Source organism: Heterocephalus glaber, unplaced genomic scaffold, assembly GCF_053883595.1.
Source record: "Heterocephalus glaber isolate CG9 unplaced genomic scaffold, H.glaber_assembly_v1.0 deba00001662, whole genome shotgun sequence".
NCBI classification, from domain to species: Eukaryota; Metazoa; Chordata; class Mammalia; order Rodentia; family Bathyergidae; genus Heterocephalus; species Heterocephalus glaber.
In genome coordinates, this window is record NW_028258403.1 from 1,814,443 (window position 1) to 1,835,044 (window position 20,602).

Here is a 20,602-nt window from a genome sequence, read left to right on the forward strand (position 1 = left end):
ATAGAAACTCTGAACCAGTTGGAACAGAGGTTAGGTAGAACCCTTGAAGACATCGGTGTAGGAAAAGATTTTATGAACAAAACCTCAGTTGCCCGTGAACTAGCACAAACAATCAACAAGTGGGATCTCTTCTTATTAAAAGGCTTCTGCATAGCAAGAGAAACCACTAGCAGTGTGAAGAGACAACCCACAATGTGGGAAAAAATCTTCACCTGCTCTTGCTCAGACAAAGGTCTACTATCTCGAATCTATAAAGAACTTAAAAAGATCAGAGCTCCCAAATTTAAAGACCCAATCCAAAAATGGACATCTGAAATGAACAGACATATCTCAGACAAAGAAGTAGAAATAGCAAATAAATACATGAAAAAATGTTCAACATCCCTGGTCATTCGAGAGATGCAAATGAAAACAACGCTGAGATTCCACTTCACTCCAGAAAGAATGGGTGCTATCATGAAATCAACCAATAACAAATGCTGGTGGGGCTGTGGGGAAAGAGGAACCCTGCTCCACTGCTGGTGGGAGTGTAGACTGATGCAACCACTGTGGAAATCAGTATGGAGATACCTCAAAGAATTAGGACTGGAAGTCCCATTTGACCCCACTATTCCACTGCTGGGGATCTTCCCCAAAGAATTAAAAGAATCATACCACAGTGATATATGTGCACCCATGTTCATAGCAGCACAGTTTGTAATAGCTAAAACTTGGAAACAGCCCAAATGCCCATCAACTGGAGACTGGATAAAGAAAATGTGGTTTTTTTATAAAATGGAGTACTACTCAGCCATAAAAAATGAGAAATTGGAGACATTTATAGCTAAGTGGATGCACATTGAGGACATTGAGGCAATACTCTTAAGTGAAATAAATAGGACACACATGAGTAAATTCCGAATAGTTTCTCTGGTGTGAGAAACTGAAAGTGTAAATAAGGACTAAATGTATAATAGGTCATGTGAAATAGGAAGAAAAGGGGCAAAGGGGAAGGAAGTGGGAGGGCTAGGGGAAGAGATAGAAGGGAATGTGATTAATATGAGAAAATGGAAAAATAGGAACAAAATCTTTGTAAATAGGGAGGGATGGAGGGGTTGAAGGGAGGGATGGAGGGGTTGAAGGGAGGGCTGGGCAAGGGTGAAAAATAAGAACCAAGAGAGACTATGTAAAGGTGCAAAGTTCCAATGATGAATGTCATTATATTGTATACCTAAAATGTACCAATGATTAGAATGAATAATCGATAATGTAAAATAGGAATAAAACGTCCAAAGGGGTAGGGGTAGTGGGAGGGGCAGGGAAAAGGAAAGAAGGGAAAGGAAAAATGATGAGAAATGGAAAAAATGGAAATAAAGTCTTTGTAAATAGGGAAGGGTGGAGGGGGTGAAGGGAGGGCTAGGAATGGGGAAAAAATAAGAACCAAGATGCATTATGTAAAGGTACAATTCCCAATAAGAAATGTAATTGTGTTGTATACCTACAATGTACCAATAAAAGAATTTAATTTAAATAATTAATTAATTAATTAATTTTTAAAAAAAACACCTTGTGCCTCAACCTCCTGAGTGCTGGGATTACAGGTATGGCAGACCACCCTGACCAAAGTCAGACCAGGCTGTCATGAGGAGCAGACATTTTTCTCCCATAATTGGCTATAAAGTTTTTGGAGCTGGGCCCAAGCCTGTGACTCACAGGAGCTTGTCTAATAATGCTGTGAGCTAGTACAGCTTCCATGCCAATAGCTGCCATGGAGATCTAAGTCCTGATTTGTGAAGTTGCAGCACTCCTAGTGAGGTAACACTGCAGCCAAGGAACATGTGGCTCCAATCCACATTCCATCCCCAGAGCTGCCCATTGCTTAACTGTTTTCAGTAACTTTCTAGTTAACCATAACCCACCTTTGGTCAGTTCTGCTCCTTCTGCAAGAATGCCTAATCCTCCTTTCTATAAGCCTTGCCTGTGTCAGCTGATATCATAGGATGCCACAAATCGCTCTACCCAATTCTTACTCATAGCTGTCAATAAATACCAATGGACCCTACTGATTGTGGTCCTTGCCACATGCCCAGCTGCATCACCACGTATTTGGTGTGGCCCACTCCAGTTCCCCACTACCTGTTTAAGTCTTGTTTCTGTATCTTTCTTTTGCCTTGCATCATATTGCCTTGTAAGAGATCAAGACTCTTGGCCAGGGCCTCAATAACAGGCTCAATAACAACCTTGCTTCCCTGCTTTCTTACAGTAGGGATTTCATTTAGTTATTTTGCTTATTGGCTGCCCCTATTGAAGTTTTTATTGTGATGATTTGTTTTTGTTTTGTTTTGTATTATTTGAAGCAGGGTCTTGCTATGTAGTTCAGGCTGATCTGGAGCTCATTATGTAGCTTAGACTGTCCTCAAACTCATGGCTTCAGCCTCCCTAGTAGTGGGATAACAACCTACTAAAGTTTAAGATCAACAAGAGCAGAGATTTTTGCCTGTCTTGTATACTAGTATATTCCCAATGTTTAGAATACCATCCAAAAGAAAGAAAATCGCAGCTACTGTCCAATAGAAATAGAGTGGAAGCTTGTTACAGTTGTATGATTGTGTCAACTTGAGTAAGAGAAGCCCAACTAAATTGGCTTGGCAATTCCACACAGCTTATCACTTGGTGTAGGGGAGAAATGAAGGACAGATGTGCTTCTGTTCCTTTGGAGGAGCTCCAGTCTTTGCTTTCACCTTGGGTGTCATCTCCTGGCTTCTAATGCAGACTCTTCAGCTTCCATCACAGATCCTTCAGCCTCCTGGTGAAGACCTATCAGCCTCGATGTAGATTTGCATGGTACACTGCAGTGAGCTCCAGATCTTTGACGCTAACCTTCTGTCTCCAGTGTGCAGACAGGCCCTCTGCACTATTCTACATCCGACTCTGTGGGTGGCCTTTGTAAGCCAATCTTGTAATTTCTTATATACTTGTACATTCTGTGTTATGTCTGTTTCTCTAGTACACACTAACTGATACAGACTTTGGCACCAAGAGTGGCTCTAGAGAAACAGAATTGTAAAAGTGAAATGTTCAGTGGTTTTAGGGGTTCCTGGAGTCAGCTCTCTAATTTGATGAAACCTACAGATGCCATGGTCTCTCCAATTCTCTGGAGAACACTGATAGTCCTTGGTGTGGACTGTTTAAAGTGATATGCAATGTAGATCCATTTAATTATCCTAATTCACCACTTATGAGACGTAAGGAATTTAGTGACCCTGTACATGAAAACTTTGAATATTTTTGAATATATTTTGGGAAATACAAGGATGAGGTTTTTGACTGGCTAGTCTTGGCATCTCCAGAAAAACTAGTGAAGAAAAACAATGAGCTCAAAACATCCAAAAGAAATCTAAAGTCTTCTATGAGGGAAAATTAATAAAGGAAAACAAGGAGCTCAAAGATTCAAATTCCCAGTTCCAGACACAAATAAGATATTTAAAAGTTTCTAAGTGTGTCCTGAAAGAAAACCTCTCTTTTAGCTGCAAGGCTGAGATTGCAGAATCCTAAACACAGGCCCTCATAATTCAATTGGCTGAACTACAATGTAAATTTAATGCTCAGCCTCAAAGGGAATCTTAAGCAAAAGTGAGGGCACTGACTGGAAAAGAACAGGATCCCATAAACTGGGATGGAGATGTTTGGGAGGATCGTGATGAAGCAGAGGATGTTCAGTTTCTAGATACTAATGAGATTATTTTGCCAGAGGAAGAAGTTTCTCCACCCGCAGTGGCTGAGGCATCCCCACCCCCCACCCCATGGTGTTGGCCTCTTCCAGTATACCTGAAGAAACTAATCCTGTGTTGAACAAGCAACATAATGCTGACACTCCTCAGGACCCACCCTCACCACCCGCTTTTGCCTCTAAACTCACAGAAGGTTCCTAAGGATGAGATACGTAGTGTGACCCACGAGGAGGTCTGATGTTCTCCCAAAGAATTTCTTGAGTTTTCTAACTCTTATAAGCAGAGGCCTGATGAGCAAGTCTGAGAATGGATTCTACAAGTGTGACATAATGGTGGCAAAAACATACACCTGGATCACACTGAGTTTGTTGATTTAAGCCAGTTAAGCAGAGATTCTGAATTAACGTTGCAGCTCGTAGAGTAAAAAAAAGATGTTAATAGTTTATTTAGCTGGTTGGCAGAAGAATGGATCAAAAGATGCCCCCCGGTGAATGAGTAGAGGTCCCTGCTATTCCATGGTTACTGTTGATGAAGGGATTCAGAAGCTTAAGGAAATGAGAATGCTGGAGTGTTTAACCTAGTTCTCCACACTGGGTTGATCCAGAAAATTTCACTACACCTTAAGAGACAGAATCATAAGGAGAGCAGCCCCATAGAGCCCTGTTATTGCTCTTCTTTCTATACCAGACCTTACAGTGGGGTCCATGGTTACTCAATTGGGAAATTTCAGAGCAATGGGCTTCATTGGATCCCGGAGTAGCAGAGGTCAAGTGGCAGCACTTAATCACCAAAGACTGGGTGCATGTACTTACCAGAAAGGACAGAAGCAGAACAATGGCCAGAATGGGCTGACATGTGTAGACCTACAGCACTGGCTGCTCAGCCACAGTGTTCCCAAAAGTGAAATAAATGGGAAGCATACAAAATTTTTACTAGATTTATATAATCAAAAAATTTAAGGGCAAATGAACAGAAACCTACTTCAAATCATTGAAACCAAGAAGCATGGCCCCTCAACCAGTTCCCATATTTGAGCCACCTTACACATCCAGAACCCTTTGAATGAAGGGAAGGCCAGGTCCCCTTGGAGAAGGATCCTGATGCACCAAAAATTTGTGCATTCAATCTTTCTCCCGTTCTTCTCCAGAGGGACTTAAGGCCTTACCTAATGACTTGGAAAGCTGCTAGTTTTGAGTGGGGCCCAGAATGAGAAAAGGCTCTGCAACAGGTTCAGGCTGTTGTGCAGGCTGCTCTGCCACTGCAGCCATATGATCCAGCAGATCCAATGGTACTTGAAGTGTCAGTGACAGGAAGAGATGCTATCTGGAATCTGTGGCAAGCCCCCATAGGTGAATTGCAACAGAAGCCTTTAGGATTTTGCAGCAAGGTTCTGCCATCATCTGCAGACAACTACTCTCCCTTTGAAAAACAGGTCTTAAAAGAAAAGAAAAGCAGGTCTTGGCCTGCTACTGGGCCTTAGCGGAAACTGAACACTTGACCATGGGACACAAGGTCACCATGCAACCTGAGTTGCCTATCATAAGCTGGGTATTATCTGATCCACCCAGTCATAAGATTGCACATGCACAGCAACAGTCTATCATTACTGTGAGGGTTTTTTTTTTTTTTTGGTATTGGGGATCGAACTCGGGACCTTGTGCTTGCGAGGCGGGCGCCGGAATCACTGAGCTAAATCCCTGGCCCAACAGTCTATTATTAAATGGAAATGGTAGATATGTGATGAGCCACAGCAGGTCCAGAAGGTACAAGTAAATTACATGAGGAAGTTGCCCTGACATCTATGGCTTCATGGGGTATACCATATGATCAGCTGTCAGAGGAAGAGCAAGCTAGGGGCTGGTTTATGGACGGTTCTGCACGCTAAACAGACACCACCAGCAAGTGGACAACTGCAGCATTAGAACCCTTTTCCAGGACATCCCTGAAAGATAGTGTTGAAGGAAAAGTGTCACAGTGGGCAGAACCTCATGCAGTGCACCTGGTAATACATTTTGCCTGGAAGAAGAAATGGCCAGATGTGCGACTATATAACTAATTCATGGGCTGTAGCCAATGGCCTGACTGAATGGTAAGGAACTTGGAAGGAACATAACTCAAAAATTGGTGACAAAGATATCTGGAGAAGAGGTCTGTGAATAGACCTCTCCCTACGGACAAAGGATGTAAAAAATATTTGTTCCCCATGTAAGTGCTCACCAAAAGGTGACCTCAGCAGAAGAGAACTTTAATAATCAAGTGGATAAGATGACTTGTTCTGTAAATAGTGGTCAACCTCCTCCTTTAGCTACCCCTGTCATTGCCCAATGGGCTTATGAACAGAAAGGCCATGGTGGCAGGGATGGAGGTTATGTATGCATGGGCTCAGAAACACAGACTCCCACCCACCAAGGCTCATGTGGCTACAGCCACTGTTGAATGCTCAACATGCTAGCAGCAGAGACCAACACTGAGTCCCTGATATGGCACCATTCTTCAGGGTGATCAACCTGTGACCTGCTGGCAGGTTGATTATATTGGACCAATTCCATCATGGAAGGGACTGTGCTTTGTCCTTACTGGCATAGACAGTTATTACGGATATAGATTTGCCTTCCCTGCACCTAATGCTTCTGCCAAAACTACCATCTGTGGACTAAGAATGCCTTATCCACTGTCATGAAATTCTACATTGCATTGCCTCTAACCAAGGAACACATTTTACACCCAAAGAAGTGAGGCAATGGGCTCAAGCTCATGGAATTCACTGGTCTTACCAAGTTCCTCATCATCCAGAAGTAGCTGGATTGATAGAAAGTTGGAAATAGTCTTTTGAAGACACAGTTACAGCACCACCTAGGTGGCAGTAGCTTTCAGGGCTGAGACAAGTGGGTTGTATAGGCTTTGAATCAGCATTCTCTATATAGTACTGTGTCTCCCATAGCCAGGATTTGTGGGTCCAGGAATCAAGGGACAGAAGTGGGAATGTACCACTCACCATTACCCCCAGTAATCCACTACCAAAATTTTTGCTTCCTGTTCCCAAGACCTTATGTTCTGCTGGCTTAATAGTCTTAGTTCCAGATGGGGGAAAAACTTGTACCAGAAAGCACAATGATACCATTGAACTAGAAGTTAAGACTTCCCCTGGTCATTTTGATCTCCTCATGCCTCTGAGAAAACAAGCTAAAAAAGGAGTCACAGTGTTGTCAGGGGGTGCAGACTATCAAAGGGAAATTGGACTATTACTCCACAATGGAGGAAAAGAAGAATACACTTGGAGTGAAGGAGATCTCTTAGGTTGCCTCCTAGTATTACTACGCCCTGTTGTTATTATTAAAGTCAATAGGAAACTACAATAACTTAATTCAGGATGAATAACAAATGGTCCAGAACCTTCAGGAATGAAGGTATGGGTCACTCCACCAGGGGAAAAACCAAAATCTGAGGTGCTTGCTAAAAGCCAAGGGAATACAGAATGGGTAGTAGAATATAATTCTAAATACCAGCTATGATCCCTTGATCAGCTATGTAAATGAGGATTGCAATTGTACTAGTTCTCTCCTAATATGATTCTAATGTAATATAATGTTGATAGAATTAATACTAGTTCTTAAGGATTGTTAAACCTATGTTATAATGTTAATTTATGAAATGTTAAGAGTAAGCATCACCCAAAGAAAAGTTGCCTTCTATTCTAGGGAGGGAACTAGTGTATTTCCATTTGTACACAGGAAAGTTATAACATGTTAGGTATAATTATGTGCTGGTCTTTGTATCTAGAGACTGTATCTTTGTATCTAAAGAAATGAGTCTGGTTGTCAGTTGACAAGGGGTGGACTGTGAGGATTGTTTGATTGTGTCAACTTGAGTAAGAGAAATTCAACTAAATTAGCTCAGCAATTCCACACACTGGGGTGTTCAAGACCCACCCTAGGGTGTCTTGTCACCTGGATGGTATAAAGGGGAAATGAAGGACAAAAGTGCTTCTGTTTCTTTGGAGGAACTCCAGTCTTCACCTTCACTTTGGACATCATCTCCTGGCTTCCAGTACAGACTCTTCAGCTTCCAGGACAGGTCCTTCAGTCTTCCAACATAGACTCATCAGCCTTCCATTGCAGATCCATCAGCCTCCTGATACACAGAACACTGTAGTGAGCTCCAGATCTTTGACTAAATCCTTTGTTCTCTGTAAGGAACAGGGAAAGGGGACGTTACTAGAACTTCTACAGTGAGTCCTAGTCTCCTGTGAGCCATGACAGCATAAGTCAAATTAATTAATATACAGACAGAAAATGAGACTAGAGAAGAAGCTGAGCTTTGGCCTGGTCAATGCTGCTCTGGGCAGCAAAAGACCCCAGACCCCGAGCTTGCCATGCCTATATTCAGAACATCAGCAGAAACAAAAGTAGCAAATGACTCAGAAAATATGGGATGATCCTAGAACTATGGAACTATGCAGATGAAGATTTGGTTCCTCCCAGGATGTCTCCAGCTGGTGTAATCCTGCCCTAGAGTATCACAGCATCACAGGACCATTGAGGTCTTAGCTGTGACCGGAGATGAAAACCGAATTAGGTCTCGACATGCTGGCCTGTAGCCAGGAAAACTAGGCCCTAATCATGATTTAATTATGAAATGATTTTTCCCCCAAAATCATATAGAATTTCTCCCAACAGTTCTCCAGTGTGCAAAGAGAAATTCTGCATTCTTTCATATCCAATTTTGTGGGTGGCCAGGCTGCCCTCCCATTCACTGTGATCCCCCTTCCTCAGCCTCCAGAGTGCTGGGATTACAGGCATGCACCACCATGCCCAGCTCAACCTTGATTTTTCTTTTTTCTTTTTTTTTCCCCAAATATACCAAAATCTATGGGACACAATGAATGAGGAAGCTTATTGCTGAAAACACACACATAGTGCAATCACAAATAAAGAACTTAATGATGCATTTCAAGGTCCTAGAAAAACAAGAACAATCCTAATCTGAGACTAACGGAAAGAAATTATGAAGATCAGAGCAGAAATGAATGAAATTAAGACAATGCAAAGATCAATGTATCAAAGAGTAGGTTCTTTGATAGGATGGGAAGGGGATCTGGAGATACAGGGAAGGTAGAAGAAGTAAAAGGGTCAAGATGTAATATGTATATTTACCATTCCCCATGATGAATTTATTTACTATGTATCACAAACATATACTAATAAAAAATTTGAGGGAAAAGTGTACCCTTAAATCCTCTTCTATCCCTATACTTCCCCATATTTTCTGGTGGATGATTGTTTAAAGAACACATTATTTTACTAAGGTGACAATGACTTTTCACAGTAAATACCAGATATAATCAGGGAAAACTTATAGATACTATCTCATGCCACACAATACCACCTGGCAAACTCATAGTGATTTATTCAGGCTTTGAAGCTCGCTCAAGTTCTACTTCAAAGTTCATAAGCACTGCCAGTGCCAGTTTGGGGCCAGATCTATTTATCCCTTGATCTCTGAGGAAGCAGAGTTCTTTATACATAAACTCTGAGCTCAGCTTTCACAGCTCAAATAGAAGTATCCTCTTTACATGTACACAAAACCAACTCAGAGTTTATCTGTATTTTGTTCAGAGAATACTTCTAAAATAATCTGTCCATGGCCAGATACTGCCAACATCTCTGCCCTGAAAGCTTTCTCCCCTTTTTTAGGACTCTAAAGAAACTTCTGCTTTTAAAATTCACCAACCGGGGCCGGGGATTTAGCTCAGTGGTTCTGCCGCCTGTCCTGCAAGTGCAAGGATCAGAGTTCGATTCCCTGTACAAAAAAAAAATAAATATAGAAATAAAATAAAGTTCACCAACCATATGGCATCTAGAGAGCCAGCAAAACATCTCTTCTGGGCATTCATCCCACTCACTGAGGATACTTCATCTGATATTTATTTGAAATATATTATGAAGGGCCGGGGATTTAGCTCAGTGGTTCCAGTGCCTGCCTCCCAAGCGCAAGGTCCCGAGTTGGATCCCAGTACAAAAAAAAAAAGAACGAGAGAAAGAGAGAAAGAAATACATTACAAGTATGTGCCAAACATTGCCTAAGTACTGGGGATATAGCCAGAACTACCTTAGACCTAGGGAACTGGAGTTCATCCCTGGACCTTACCCTACATTTAAACTATCAGAATCCTACAAAGTATTTTTTTGTATTAAATTCTTTTATTGGTACATTGTACGTATACAACACAATTACATTTCTCATTGGGAATTGTACCTTTACATAATGCATCTTGGTTCTTATTTTTTCCCCATTCCTAGCCCTCCCTTCACGCCCTCCACCCTTCCCTATTTACAAAGACTTTATTTCCATTATTTCCATTTCTCATCATTTTTTCCTTTCCCTTCTTTCCTTTCCCCTGTGCCTCCCACTACCCCTACCCCTTTGGACCTTTTCTTCCTATTTTGCATTATCGATTATTCATTCTAATCATTGGTACATTTTAGGCATACAATATAATGACATTCATCATTGGACATGTGCACCTTTACATAGTCTCTCTTGGTTCTTATTTTTCACCCTTGCCCAGCCCTCCCTTCAACCCCTCCAGCCCTCCCTATTTACAAAGATTTTGTTCCTATTTTTCCATTTTCTCATATTAATCCCATTCCCTTCTATCCTTTCCCCTAGCCCTCCCACTTCCTTCCCCTTTGCCCCTTTTCTTCCTATTTCACATGACCTATTATACATTTAGTCCTTATTTACACTTTCAGTTTCTCACACCAGAGAAACTATTCGGTATTTACACATGTGTGTCCTATTTATTTCACTTAAGAGTATTGCCTCAATGTGCATACACTTAGCTATAAATGTCTCCAATTTCTCATTTTTTATGGCTGAGTAGTACTCCATTTTATAAAAAAACCACATTTTCTTTATCCAGTCACCAGTTGATGGGCATTTGGGCTGTTTCCAAGTTTTAGCTATTACAAACTGTGCTGCTATGAACATGGGTGCCCATATATCACTGTGGTATGATTCTTTTAATTCTTTGGGGAAGATCCCCAGCAGTGGAATAGCGGGGTCAAATGGGATTTCCAGTCCTAGTTCTTCCTACAAAGTATTAAATTCACTGAAGAACACAGATCCAGTGCAAACCATAATCCTACACTTCTGCTTTTATGAATAACCTCGCTCTGGTAGAAGGGAAACCCTTCTCCCTATCTCTTGCCTTAGTTCCTCAAAAAATGAGAGCATCCAAGTATATGACGTTTGTATATTTTATCTGTCAATATAAGAGACAGACGCTACTTCAAGTACTGGAAAGATTTGGATAGCATAAGCATTTAGATAAAAGAAATCACTGACTTGTCAAGGTCTTCTTCCCAGATAGCATGACAAATGATATTTATGTGTCATTGGCACCAAGCATCTTTCTTCCTTTATGTTCCAATGCACAGTTCCAAAATGACTCACAAATTAGCACCATACTTCCAACAGCTGTTACATAGCTGCTGAAGTGCATGAAACACAGTTAATACATCCAGAGCCTTCACCAGTCTATAGCAATTCCTGCCCCGCTCGTTAGATTTCTGGCCAGCACAAAAACTCTTCTTCGCCTCCCACGGATTTCGCCAGAACTGCGACCAAATCCTACCCACTTACAGTGTGAGCCTCAAGGGGATTTACGTATCAATTGCTTATTGGCTCCTTGCAAGTATTCGCTCTTCTCATTGGCTGATATTGTCTTGGACACGCGGAAGTGGCTCACCAGGGCTTCGGAACTGAACGTCAGCTACGCTTCTGCTTCCGGTTTGCTTCCGGCGCCATGGCGACCGCAAGTAGACTGAAGTTAAGCAGTTGGCGCTGGTGCCTTCGAGTAGTTCCCCAGTCCCGGGTAAGTGTCTGTTTCCGCTGCTCTCGGAGTGACAAGGTTGCCAGAGACACCTTTGCTCCAAGGAGGAGCGCCCTCAGCAGCCCCACCTGAGGAAGCACCTGCATCCTTCATTTCTGCCTGGCAATCAGCTTTTCTTTGCTGGCCTTACAGGCCCTCGCAGCCCTTGTTCCTGGCGTGACCCAGGTAGATAACCAGTCCGATTTTCTGGGGAAAAAGCCCCACCGTCAGCACCCTGGCGTCCTCCACCTCCCGCACGTGCGGCTGCCACCCGCACTAGCTAACGCTGCGCAGATACTGCTGCTTGGTGAGTAACCGCCGGGTAGGAGGCCCGAAAAGAAATGAGATGAGGCCTGCACAAAGGTGATTCCGCTTTTCATCTTTGGCCCACAGACAGCACAGTGTCTGATGTAGAAGACAAGGTGCAAACGCTAACCAATTATCTCTGGAGCCGGCATTTGCCTGTAGAGCCAGAGGAGTTGCAGAGACGGGCAATGCATCTTGAGAAAAAGTTCCTGGAAAACCCAGGTAGGATTTAAGAATAGTTAAGAATATTTCCAGATTGGAATAGCAGTGGGAAATGAAAAGTAAGGAATAATTTCACAATCCAAAATTGATGCTGCACTTTCTTATTTGACTTTTTGGCAAGAGCAGTTGTTAGTGTCTTACTAGAAAGTAGTCTGGTCCACAGGTTGCTCTCGGGTTTTGGATGAAGCTTAGAAATCCAGCTCTTTGGGATTTTTCCCTCCTGCAAGTCCACAGGATTAGGATGTTTTGCGTTTTTATTCAAGTGAAATAAAGTTCCTACATGGCTCCCTGTCCGGTACCAAAACCCTCTTCAGACATAGAAGAAGCATATTTTCATGGTAATGAGCTTCTTCGTCTTACAGACCTGCCTTTTTTTCATCTTGTATTCACTCCGCTCCTCATGATATTTGGCTCAGAGTAGGTATTCAATAGATAGTTTCTAAATAGTGCCGAACTGAGCACAGTCATGAGAGTCAGATTTTCAACGCCCCCCCCCCATAGGAACGTTGGAGATTTCATGATCTTAAATTTTGGGGATTTGAAGAAATCCACAGTTTCCTCCTTATCATATCCTTTAAATTTTTCTCACATTTCTCTTTCATATAAAACAAAACTCGTGGAGCAGGGTTTGTTAAGCTAAATAAACTGATCTTAGAGGCAGGATCCTGTCTGATACACTCACTCTTGCAATGATGGTGATTACTCTTGTTCTTCCCTGAATTTTTTCTCTAGGTTTAGCTTCTCTCCTGAGCTTGGAGGCTGCTCCAGTGGGAACAAGGGAGGATTGGGTTGGGCAGTGTATTTAATATTAGATCTAGTAGCCAGAGATTTAGCTCAGTGGTTCTGGCGCCTGCCACGAAAGCACAAGGTCTCGAGTTCGATCCCTGGTACCAAAAACAAACAAACACTTTATAATATTAGATCTGATCCCTGTTCCCTCCAGGTGCTCACCTCTAGTCCTTGTTCTCACCCCAGACACACCTCAGACAGAGAAGAAACTCCAGGCAGCAGTGCTACATGCCCTTCGAAGAACTACCTACCATTGGCAGGAACTAAGGTGAGGAGGGCTAGAATAAGTGCAAAGGTAACATTGAATTTGAAAAGCAGAATCAGGGGTGTGTAATTACACAATCATTTTAGTATTTGAGAAAGCTACCTGGACCCTTCTATACTGGGGAGTGGAAAAGTTGGAAGAGTTCTTTCCAAAGATTTCATCTCCTAAAAAAGTAACTATGGGACTCAGGTTATTTCCCAGTGGATATGACTCTGATTTTCCTTGCAGCTACAATGAGGAACTGAGCCTGGTGTACATGGCAGCAAGACTGGACGGTGGCTTTGCAGCAGTCTCCAGGGCTTTCCATGAGGTGAAAATCCCTCAACTTCTAACCTTAACCTTTTTGCCTCAGCTCCCTTTTTCTTAAAGTAGTCTTCCAGAGCAGGGATTCTTGGGACTTTATATGTGCATATTTTAAAAGAAAGTCTCTATCCTCTGATGAAAGGGTTCTGTTACTCAAGGAAGGTTTACAACTGGTATTTCACACCGGGTGTGGTGACAGGCCTGTAATCCTAGCACTTGGGAGGCTGAGGCAGGAGGATTTCGAGGTGTTCAAAGCCAACCTGGGCTACATAGTAAGTTCAAGACCAGCCTTGAGCTACCTAGTGAGACTTTGTCATTAAAAAAAAAAAAGAATGAGAGCCAGGTGTTTAGCTCAGTGGTTCTGCTGCCTGCCTTGCAAGTGCAAGGACCCAAGTTTGATCCCCGGTACCCAAAAAAAAAAAAAAAAAAAAAGAATGAGTATTTGTCTTTTGAATACTCCCTACTGGTCCAGAGTAGTTGTCTCCCATCTTTCTCTCTCTCTTCCCCTTTCCCCGACCTTCAAATAAATTGTCTTTTTTTTTTTTTTAAATCACTATTTCACAAGCTTTCTATTCTAGAAAGTGCTTATATTTAATCTCAAAATACATTCACCTCTCATCTTTTCTGTCATAGTCCTCTAATTCATATTTACAAAGGCCCTAAGTAATTCTCTGTGTACCCTTCTATGGAATGTTGTATATTTCTTCAGATCCAGACTCGAATTCCACAGTTCCAGCCACAAACCATGATGGACTTTGGCTCTGGTACTGGTTCTGTCACCTGGTGAGTAACTTTCTTCAGCTGTCTTTGTCAGTCTAGCTCTAAAGCTATACTTACACCACTTCAGTATCACAACTGAGAAAACAGAGGAAATAGGAAAATTGGGACCTACGGTGTTTCTTCCCTCAGATGAAGCAAGAAAGAAGATGGCATATGGATTGGGGCCGGAGCTTACAGAAATGTCAAGTGCAGAAAGAGGCCATGTTTAGAAAGGCTAAAAAGGAAAGAAATTTAGTGTAGAGAATAGGTTTTACATATCAATCAAAAATTATTTTGCCTATAGTGGATTTTTGAGTCTGCCTTTTTTTCAGGAGTTGTGAGTGAAATAAGAAAATAACATTGTTAGTTTTTCGAGGTATTTTAACATAACACTTGTTTCCCCAAGGGTTAGGGTTGGGAGTAGATGGCTCTCTCATAAGGATGACTTTTTGTCATAAGAATCGGTGGCTTTTTGAGGGCTGGGCCTGGGGCTACACTCCTGTAATCCCAGCACTCAGGAGGCTGCAGCAGGAGGATTGTCACAATTTCAAGCAAGACCCTGTCTCCAAACAAAAAAAACAAAACCCCCCAAAATAAATAAGAATGTATTGTTTTTGTTTTGCTTCCAGGGCTGCTCACGCTACTTGGGGCCAGAGCCTCCGTGAATATATGTGTGTAGACAGCTCAGCTGCCATGTTGAATTTGGCAGAAAAACTACTGAAAGGTAAGAACAAGTGCTAAGGTAGGGCTTTTCCAAAGTTGAGGGAGTTAAGAACCCAAAGGAGTCCTAGAAAGATTGCTTTATTGGGAAATACAGGAGAGGGCTGAGAGTTCAGATAAATCTGGTCTTGCAATGTTATGATCAAGAAGAGGGTGCTAGAGGCCTCTGTGGGCTGTGACTGGGTTGGGTAAGGTTACCAGGACTGGGGAGCTGATCCGCTCCCTATCCCTTTTCCCATTTACTTACCAGATTGCAGCATAGTCTCACCTAGTGTGTTTTTCTTTATCCTCAGGGCTGTTTCTTTTTGTTGTTGTTGTTTTGGTTTTTTGTTTTGTTTTGTTTTTGGTACTGGGGATCAAACTCATGAACTTAAGCTTGTGAGGCAGGCGCAGTGCCACTGAGCTAAATCCTTAGCCCCCTCAGGGCTGTTTCTGGTCTGTATCTCTTTAGTTTGTACTTGTGACCATAAACTTCATATGTACATTTTTTGTTTGTTTTTTGTTTTTTGATACCTGGGATTGAACTCAGGACCTTGCGCTTGCAAGGTAGGCGGTGGCACCACTGAGCTAAATCCCTGGCTGTTTTTTGTTATTTGAGACAGAGTCTTGCTATGTAATTCAGGCTACCTTTGAACTCACAGTGTAGCCCAGGCTAGCCTTGACTTGCAGCGATCTTCCTGCCTCAGCCTCCTGAGTGCTAGTATTACAGGTGTGTGCCACCATACCTGGCTACTTCAAATGTACTCTTAGTTACCACATCTCTTCTTTCTTCCACAGGTGGTTCAGAATCAGGGAAATCTTATGTTCCAGCTGTCTTTTTTAGACAGTTTCTACCTGTATCACCCAAGGCAAGTAGCAGTACTGAGGGTGTTCTAAATGTGGAATGCAGCAGAGGGGAAGCGGTGGCCCCAGTTTTACAGTCTAGCATTGAGTGTTCGAAGATAAAGGAAAGCAATAAAAGAAATGTAGGGGCCAGAGCTCTGTTGTACTTAGGGTGGGGGAGTTGTCAGTTCTCTCATGTTCCCTGTCTCCTCAGGTGCAGTTCGATGTGGTAGTTGCAGCCTTTGCCCTGAGTGAACTGCCCAGCATGGCTGACCGAACTGCAGTACTTCACACTCTGTGGCGTAAGACAAGCCATTTTCTGGTGAGTTGAAAACTCTTCCCTTTAAGGACTGAAGCACCTTCATGGACTTCAGGCCTTTCCTCTCCTTCCCTTTACTCTCGAACATGGTTCTCCTGTTCAGATCTCTACATCCCTCCTTTAAGATCTTCTCTGTATGCCCATTTCCAAGCCTGACAGCATCTGCAAATGCTGTTAAAGAGCTGCTGACATGCATCTGTTGATTTTCCCCTTTCGTGAACAGGTACTGGTAGAGAACGGAACAAAAGCCGGACACCGTCTCCTCATGGATGCCAGGGACCTGGTCCTCAAGGTAAGTTTCTTTGTCCCCCTTCAGCACCCACCTGTCTATCACCAATTATTCTTGCTCCCTTGAAAGCTGAGGAGACTGTTGTGTGTTGGGAAGTGCAACTCTTAGGAAACTAGACGCACACAGTCATAATAGTAGAGGGCAGCGGTTGGCAAACGAGCTGTTGCTTCAGATCAGCTCACTCCTGTTTGTGTATGAGCCCTGCATAGTCATGACAGTCTTTGTCTGTGACTGCTTTTACACTGCTAATTGCAGAGTTGAACAGTTGGGACAGAGATAGCTTTTGCCTTCTCCCACGCCATTTTAAAAATTTGCAGCAAGGCACAGTAGTGCATGCCTGTGATTTCAGCTATTTGGCAGCCTGAGTCTGGGAGATTGCAAGTTCAAGGGCAGCCTGGGCATCTTAGCAAGACCCTGTCTCCCAGTAAAAAAGGCTGGAATGTAGCTTAGTGGTAGTGTACTTGGGCAGCTTGTACAAGGTCCTGGGTTTAATCCCTGCTACAAAAAGAAATGTTCCAGCCCCTGATGTGGCGCATTGCTGAGCCAAGAACCTTGTCTGTGTAAGAGAATATGAGCCAGTGTGTAATTATAAATTTAGTTGTACTGAGTGAATGTTTTTGAAAGTGGAGGTTGCTGGCAAAGGAGTGTCTCATACTGTGAGCCAAATTTCTGCCTTTCTACTGCTACAAAGAGAAAGTTCTTTGTTTAGAGCATTAGAGATATAGCCAGCTTAACTCAAAGGACATAGTTCATCATTATTAGAATTGAATGTTAAAAGAGTCCTTAGTCTCCCAAGCATTGATTGAATTATGAAAATAGGCTGTGCAGACCCAGCTTCATTTCTTGGACTTTAGGGAAAAGAGAAGTCACCTTTGGACCCTCGTCCTGGGTTTGTCTTTGCCCCGGTGAGTATGACTTCAGCCTGTCCCAGCACATGGGTCCAAGTGTGGATGTGGCCAGGCAAAGTAAGTGGATGAAGCTTGGCCACTCCCCACCACTCCATGTCCCTCTCTTTACCTAGTGGCTCCCATGGCTTTCCCTGCCATCTGCTCCTGGCTCCCTTCTCCCTGGCCCGTCTGGATTCTATCTTCCGTATGACTGATGGCTTTTTTGTCATGTGTCTTTATGTGTGTTCACAGTGTCCCCATGAACTCCCTTGTCCTCAGTTGATGGCCTCTCAGCCTCTGGCCTGTAGCTTCTCCCAAGGTTACCATCCCATCCCCTTCAGCTGGGTATGTATCCTGGTAAATATTATAACAGGGAGAAAATAACCTGGGAAAGCAGGAAGAAAAGGAGTCAGAGATGGGGAGAGTTGGAGAACTTATAGAATAGTCTGAAAATTTTACAGCCTGAATGTATATGATTTATAGAACATGAGAAGACTTCAGAGCCAGGCAGAGGGCACACACCTGAAATCCCAGCACTCAGCTGAGCCTGAGGCAGGAGTTTTCCAAGTTTGAGCCCAGAATGGGGAACTTAGTGAGCTCCATCCCAAAAAATTAAAAAATGGGTGGGGGATGTACCCCAGTGGCAGAGCACCCCTGGTTTCAATCAGTACTGCAAAAAGGGGGGGGGGGGGTCGCGAACGGCAAGAATGTGGAAACTAAAAAGCTTGTCCCATAATCTTTTTCCTCTAAACAGTCTCTGTATTCTTACCTTAGAATAAGAAGCCAAAAGAGGAAAAGTTTTCTATGGTGATTCTTGCCCGAGGATTTCCAGAGGATGGTAATCGCTGGCCACGAATCACTCAGCCTGTCCTCAGACGGCCCCGCCATGTGCACTGTCACCTGTGCTGTCCGGACGGGAACAGGGAGCATGCTGTCATCACAGCCCGCCGGCACGGCAGGTATAGGAGGTGTGACCAGAATCAGTGGAATGTGCCAAGAACCTGAGCCCCCATTCACACTGCGTTTCTATTTCACAGGGATCTGTACCGTTGTGCCCGTGCCAGCTCCTGGGGAGACCTTTTACCTGTGATCACTCCGTCCAAATTTCCTCCATCCCCTGCACAGGATCCACTTCAGAGTTGACAAAGTTTTCTCAGACCTGCTGAGGCTAGAGCTACCTGGTATCCAGGAAGGAAGTGCTGATACCCCTGTATATCTATATTTGTTTAAAGTTTTAATAATAATAAATTTTTAAAGAATGAAAATGGATTTTGTTTTCCCAGCCTATCCTATAATGAGGAGCATCCTGAGATTTTCAGTACCAGGCTTCAAATCTAAGGCTCACCCTCTCCTATACCACTGCTCCTACCAGAGACTGCAACTTCCTGGGAGATAATCTGGAATAATGGGGAAAGCTCTTTGAAAACTGGCTTAGCAAGTCTCACAGTTGTTTTGCAGGCCACCTGAGTAGGGGAAACAGCAGCTACTGAATCTATCTTTTTTATCTCTACTTTCCCTTTTTTTTTTTTTTTTTTTTTTTTAGGAAAGTTCTTGCTATGTTCAGGCTGGCCTTTAACCCACTATGTAGCCCAGGCCTAATTCACAATGACCCTCCTATTTTTAGGTTCCTCTGCACCACTGACCAAATCACATGAGGCCATATATTTGGGTAAACAGGAAAAAGGATTTATGCAAAGCTAGCTCTGAGGAGGTGGAGGGGCCTATTTGCCTCAAATCACCATCTCACCATTGGCAGGTGGGCAAGGGTCTTATAGCAAGGAACAGAGGGAAGGGGACACAAGGTAATGCAGATCTTTACACTTGCTTTCTCGCTTTCAGCTCATCCTCCTTTTTCCTGTGGCTCCTGGGCTCCCAGGTCTGCATCTATCTGCATATTCTATCACCTCTTTTAGGCTGAAGAGAGGAGGGGATGTTGTTACATGAAAATTTTAAAGTTTTATTTTGCAATGCTGGTTACAATTCCTCCTTTATTTTAGCCCTCCATCTTGAGGGCTTTGAGGTGCCACATCACCTGGCTGGCTGTTTCATGTTGGATTTGCTGTGCACATTTTATCACAAGTAGCTAGAACATAAGCAAGGGAAAAACCATATGCCTGCGCCTGTCAAGGTATCACTGAAAGTTGTGAAGTTAAATGTAAAAGAAATCTCTCTGCTTCCGGGTTGCCCTATTGTCATTCCCTTGCACTATGTGTGTTTTCTGCCTTGGAGCCATCCAACCATGCACTGGACCCACTGAAATTGTGAGCCAAAATAAACCTCTCTTCCTTTAAAAAAAAAACTCAAAGTCAAAAAATACCTGTTATACCTGTTAAAAGGGTGGAGTTTTTTATTTCTTTTAGGTAGTCATGCATAAGAATCCTTTTATAATTTTTGCAGCTCTACTTATTTTGGTGTGGTTGACACACAAGTGATTCTTTGATGCTTGGGACTTTGCCCCCTTGTCCCTGAATGCATTTTTTTGTTTTTGTGTTTTGAAGGTATTGTCACTTAACCGTCTGCAGCCTTATCCCACAGTGTGCTTGCAGCTTTTCCCAGTGATGGTCAGTCAGAGCATGTCCCACATTGGAGGGGTATGACAGACAAGAGTCAGTGTCATAAAAACCCTTTTTGCCAAATATGAGCAGTAAAAGATTTAGAACTAGTGACTGTTTATTTAGAGTTTATTCTTTATAAACTTTATAAACTTTATTTAGAGTTTATTATCAAGTCTAACATCTGTTTTGTAGTCAGCACCTTTGACAAACAATAGTTATAAAGATTATAAACATAAAACAAGGCAAAAAGAGCCTGGCCTGGGATTGATTACAGGCATGCACCACCACACGCAGTGGGGTTTTTTTTTTGGTACTGAGAATGGAACTCAGGACCTTGCACTTGTGAGGCAACCACAGCACCACTGAGCTAAATCCCCAGCCTCTCTCAGACTTACTTTTTAAAGTTCTTTTTTAACCTATAGTTTGACAAAAGTCTCTTTTTAAATACTTAGTAGCTAAGTGTAATGATTCACTCCTGAAATCCCAGTACTTGGGAGGCTAAGGTAGGATCACAGCAAGTTCGAGGCCAGCCTGGGCTACATAGTTCAAGGCAAGCCTGAACAACATAGTGAGACTGTCTCAAAAAAAGCCAAAAATAAATAAGAAAATAAAAATTACTACTTATTGTTTCTCTATAATATTTTATAGCTTATTAAAAGGATCAGATATCTTTTGATCCTGTGTAGATATATACCAACAATATGAAATATATTTAATAGACTCATAATTTATAAATTTTAAGAAAAAATATATTTAGCAAATGTTTTACTACTTTATTTGTAA

The 20,602-nt window shown here is 42.6% G+C and overlaps 1 protein-coding gene and 1 long non-coding RNA gene across 2 annotated transcripts; one reads left to right on the forward strand and one right to left on the reverse strand.

Moving 5' to 3' along the window:
- Nucleotides 1-4,633: 4,633 nt before the first annotated feature.
- On the reverse strand, nt 4,634-11,383 carry LOC106007793 (uncharacterized). The gene is made up of 3 exons (XR_001182365.3): nt 11,058-11,383; nt 9,557-9,686; nt 4,634-7,896 (listed from the first exon to the last, which is right to left on the reverse strand). It is a non-coding gene; the product is annotated as an uncharacterized LOC106007793 (long non-coding RNA).
- Nucleotides 11,384-11,450: 67 nt separating this feature from the next.
- Mettl17 (methyltransferase like 17) lies at nt 11,451-18,529 on the forward strand. Its single transcript, XM_004865023.4, has 14 exons — nt 11,451-11,586; nt 11,737-11,890; nt 11,977-12,111; nt 13,087-13,168; nt 13,394-13,475; nt 14,178-14,251; nt 14,857-14,951; nt 15,725-15,795; nt 15,984-16,091; nt 16,312-16,380; nt 17,232-17,282; nt 17,517-17,609; nt 18,039-18,223; nt 18,302-18,529. Exons 1-14 carry the CDS (start codon nt 11,518-11,520, stop codon nt 18,405-18,407), a joined length of 1,374 nt encoding a protein of 457 aa, XP_004865080.2. The 5' UTR covers nt 11,451-11,517; the 3' UTR covers nt 18,408-18,529.
- The last annotated feature ends 2,073 nt before the right edge of the window (nt 18,530-20,602 follow it).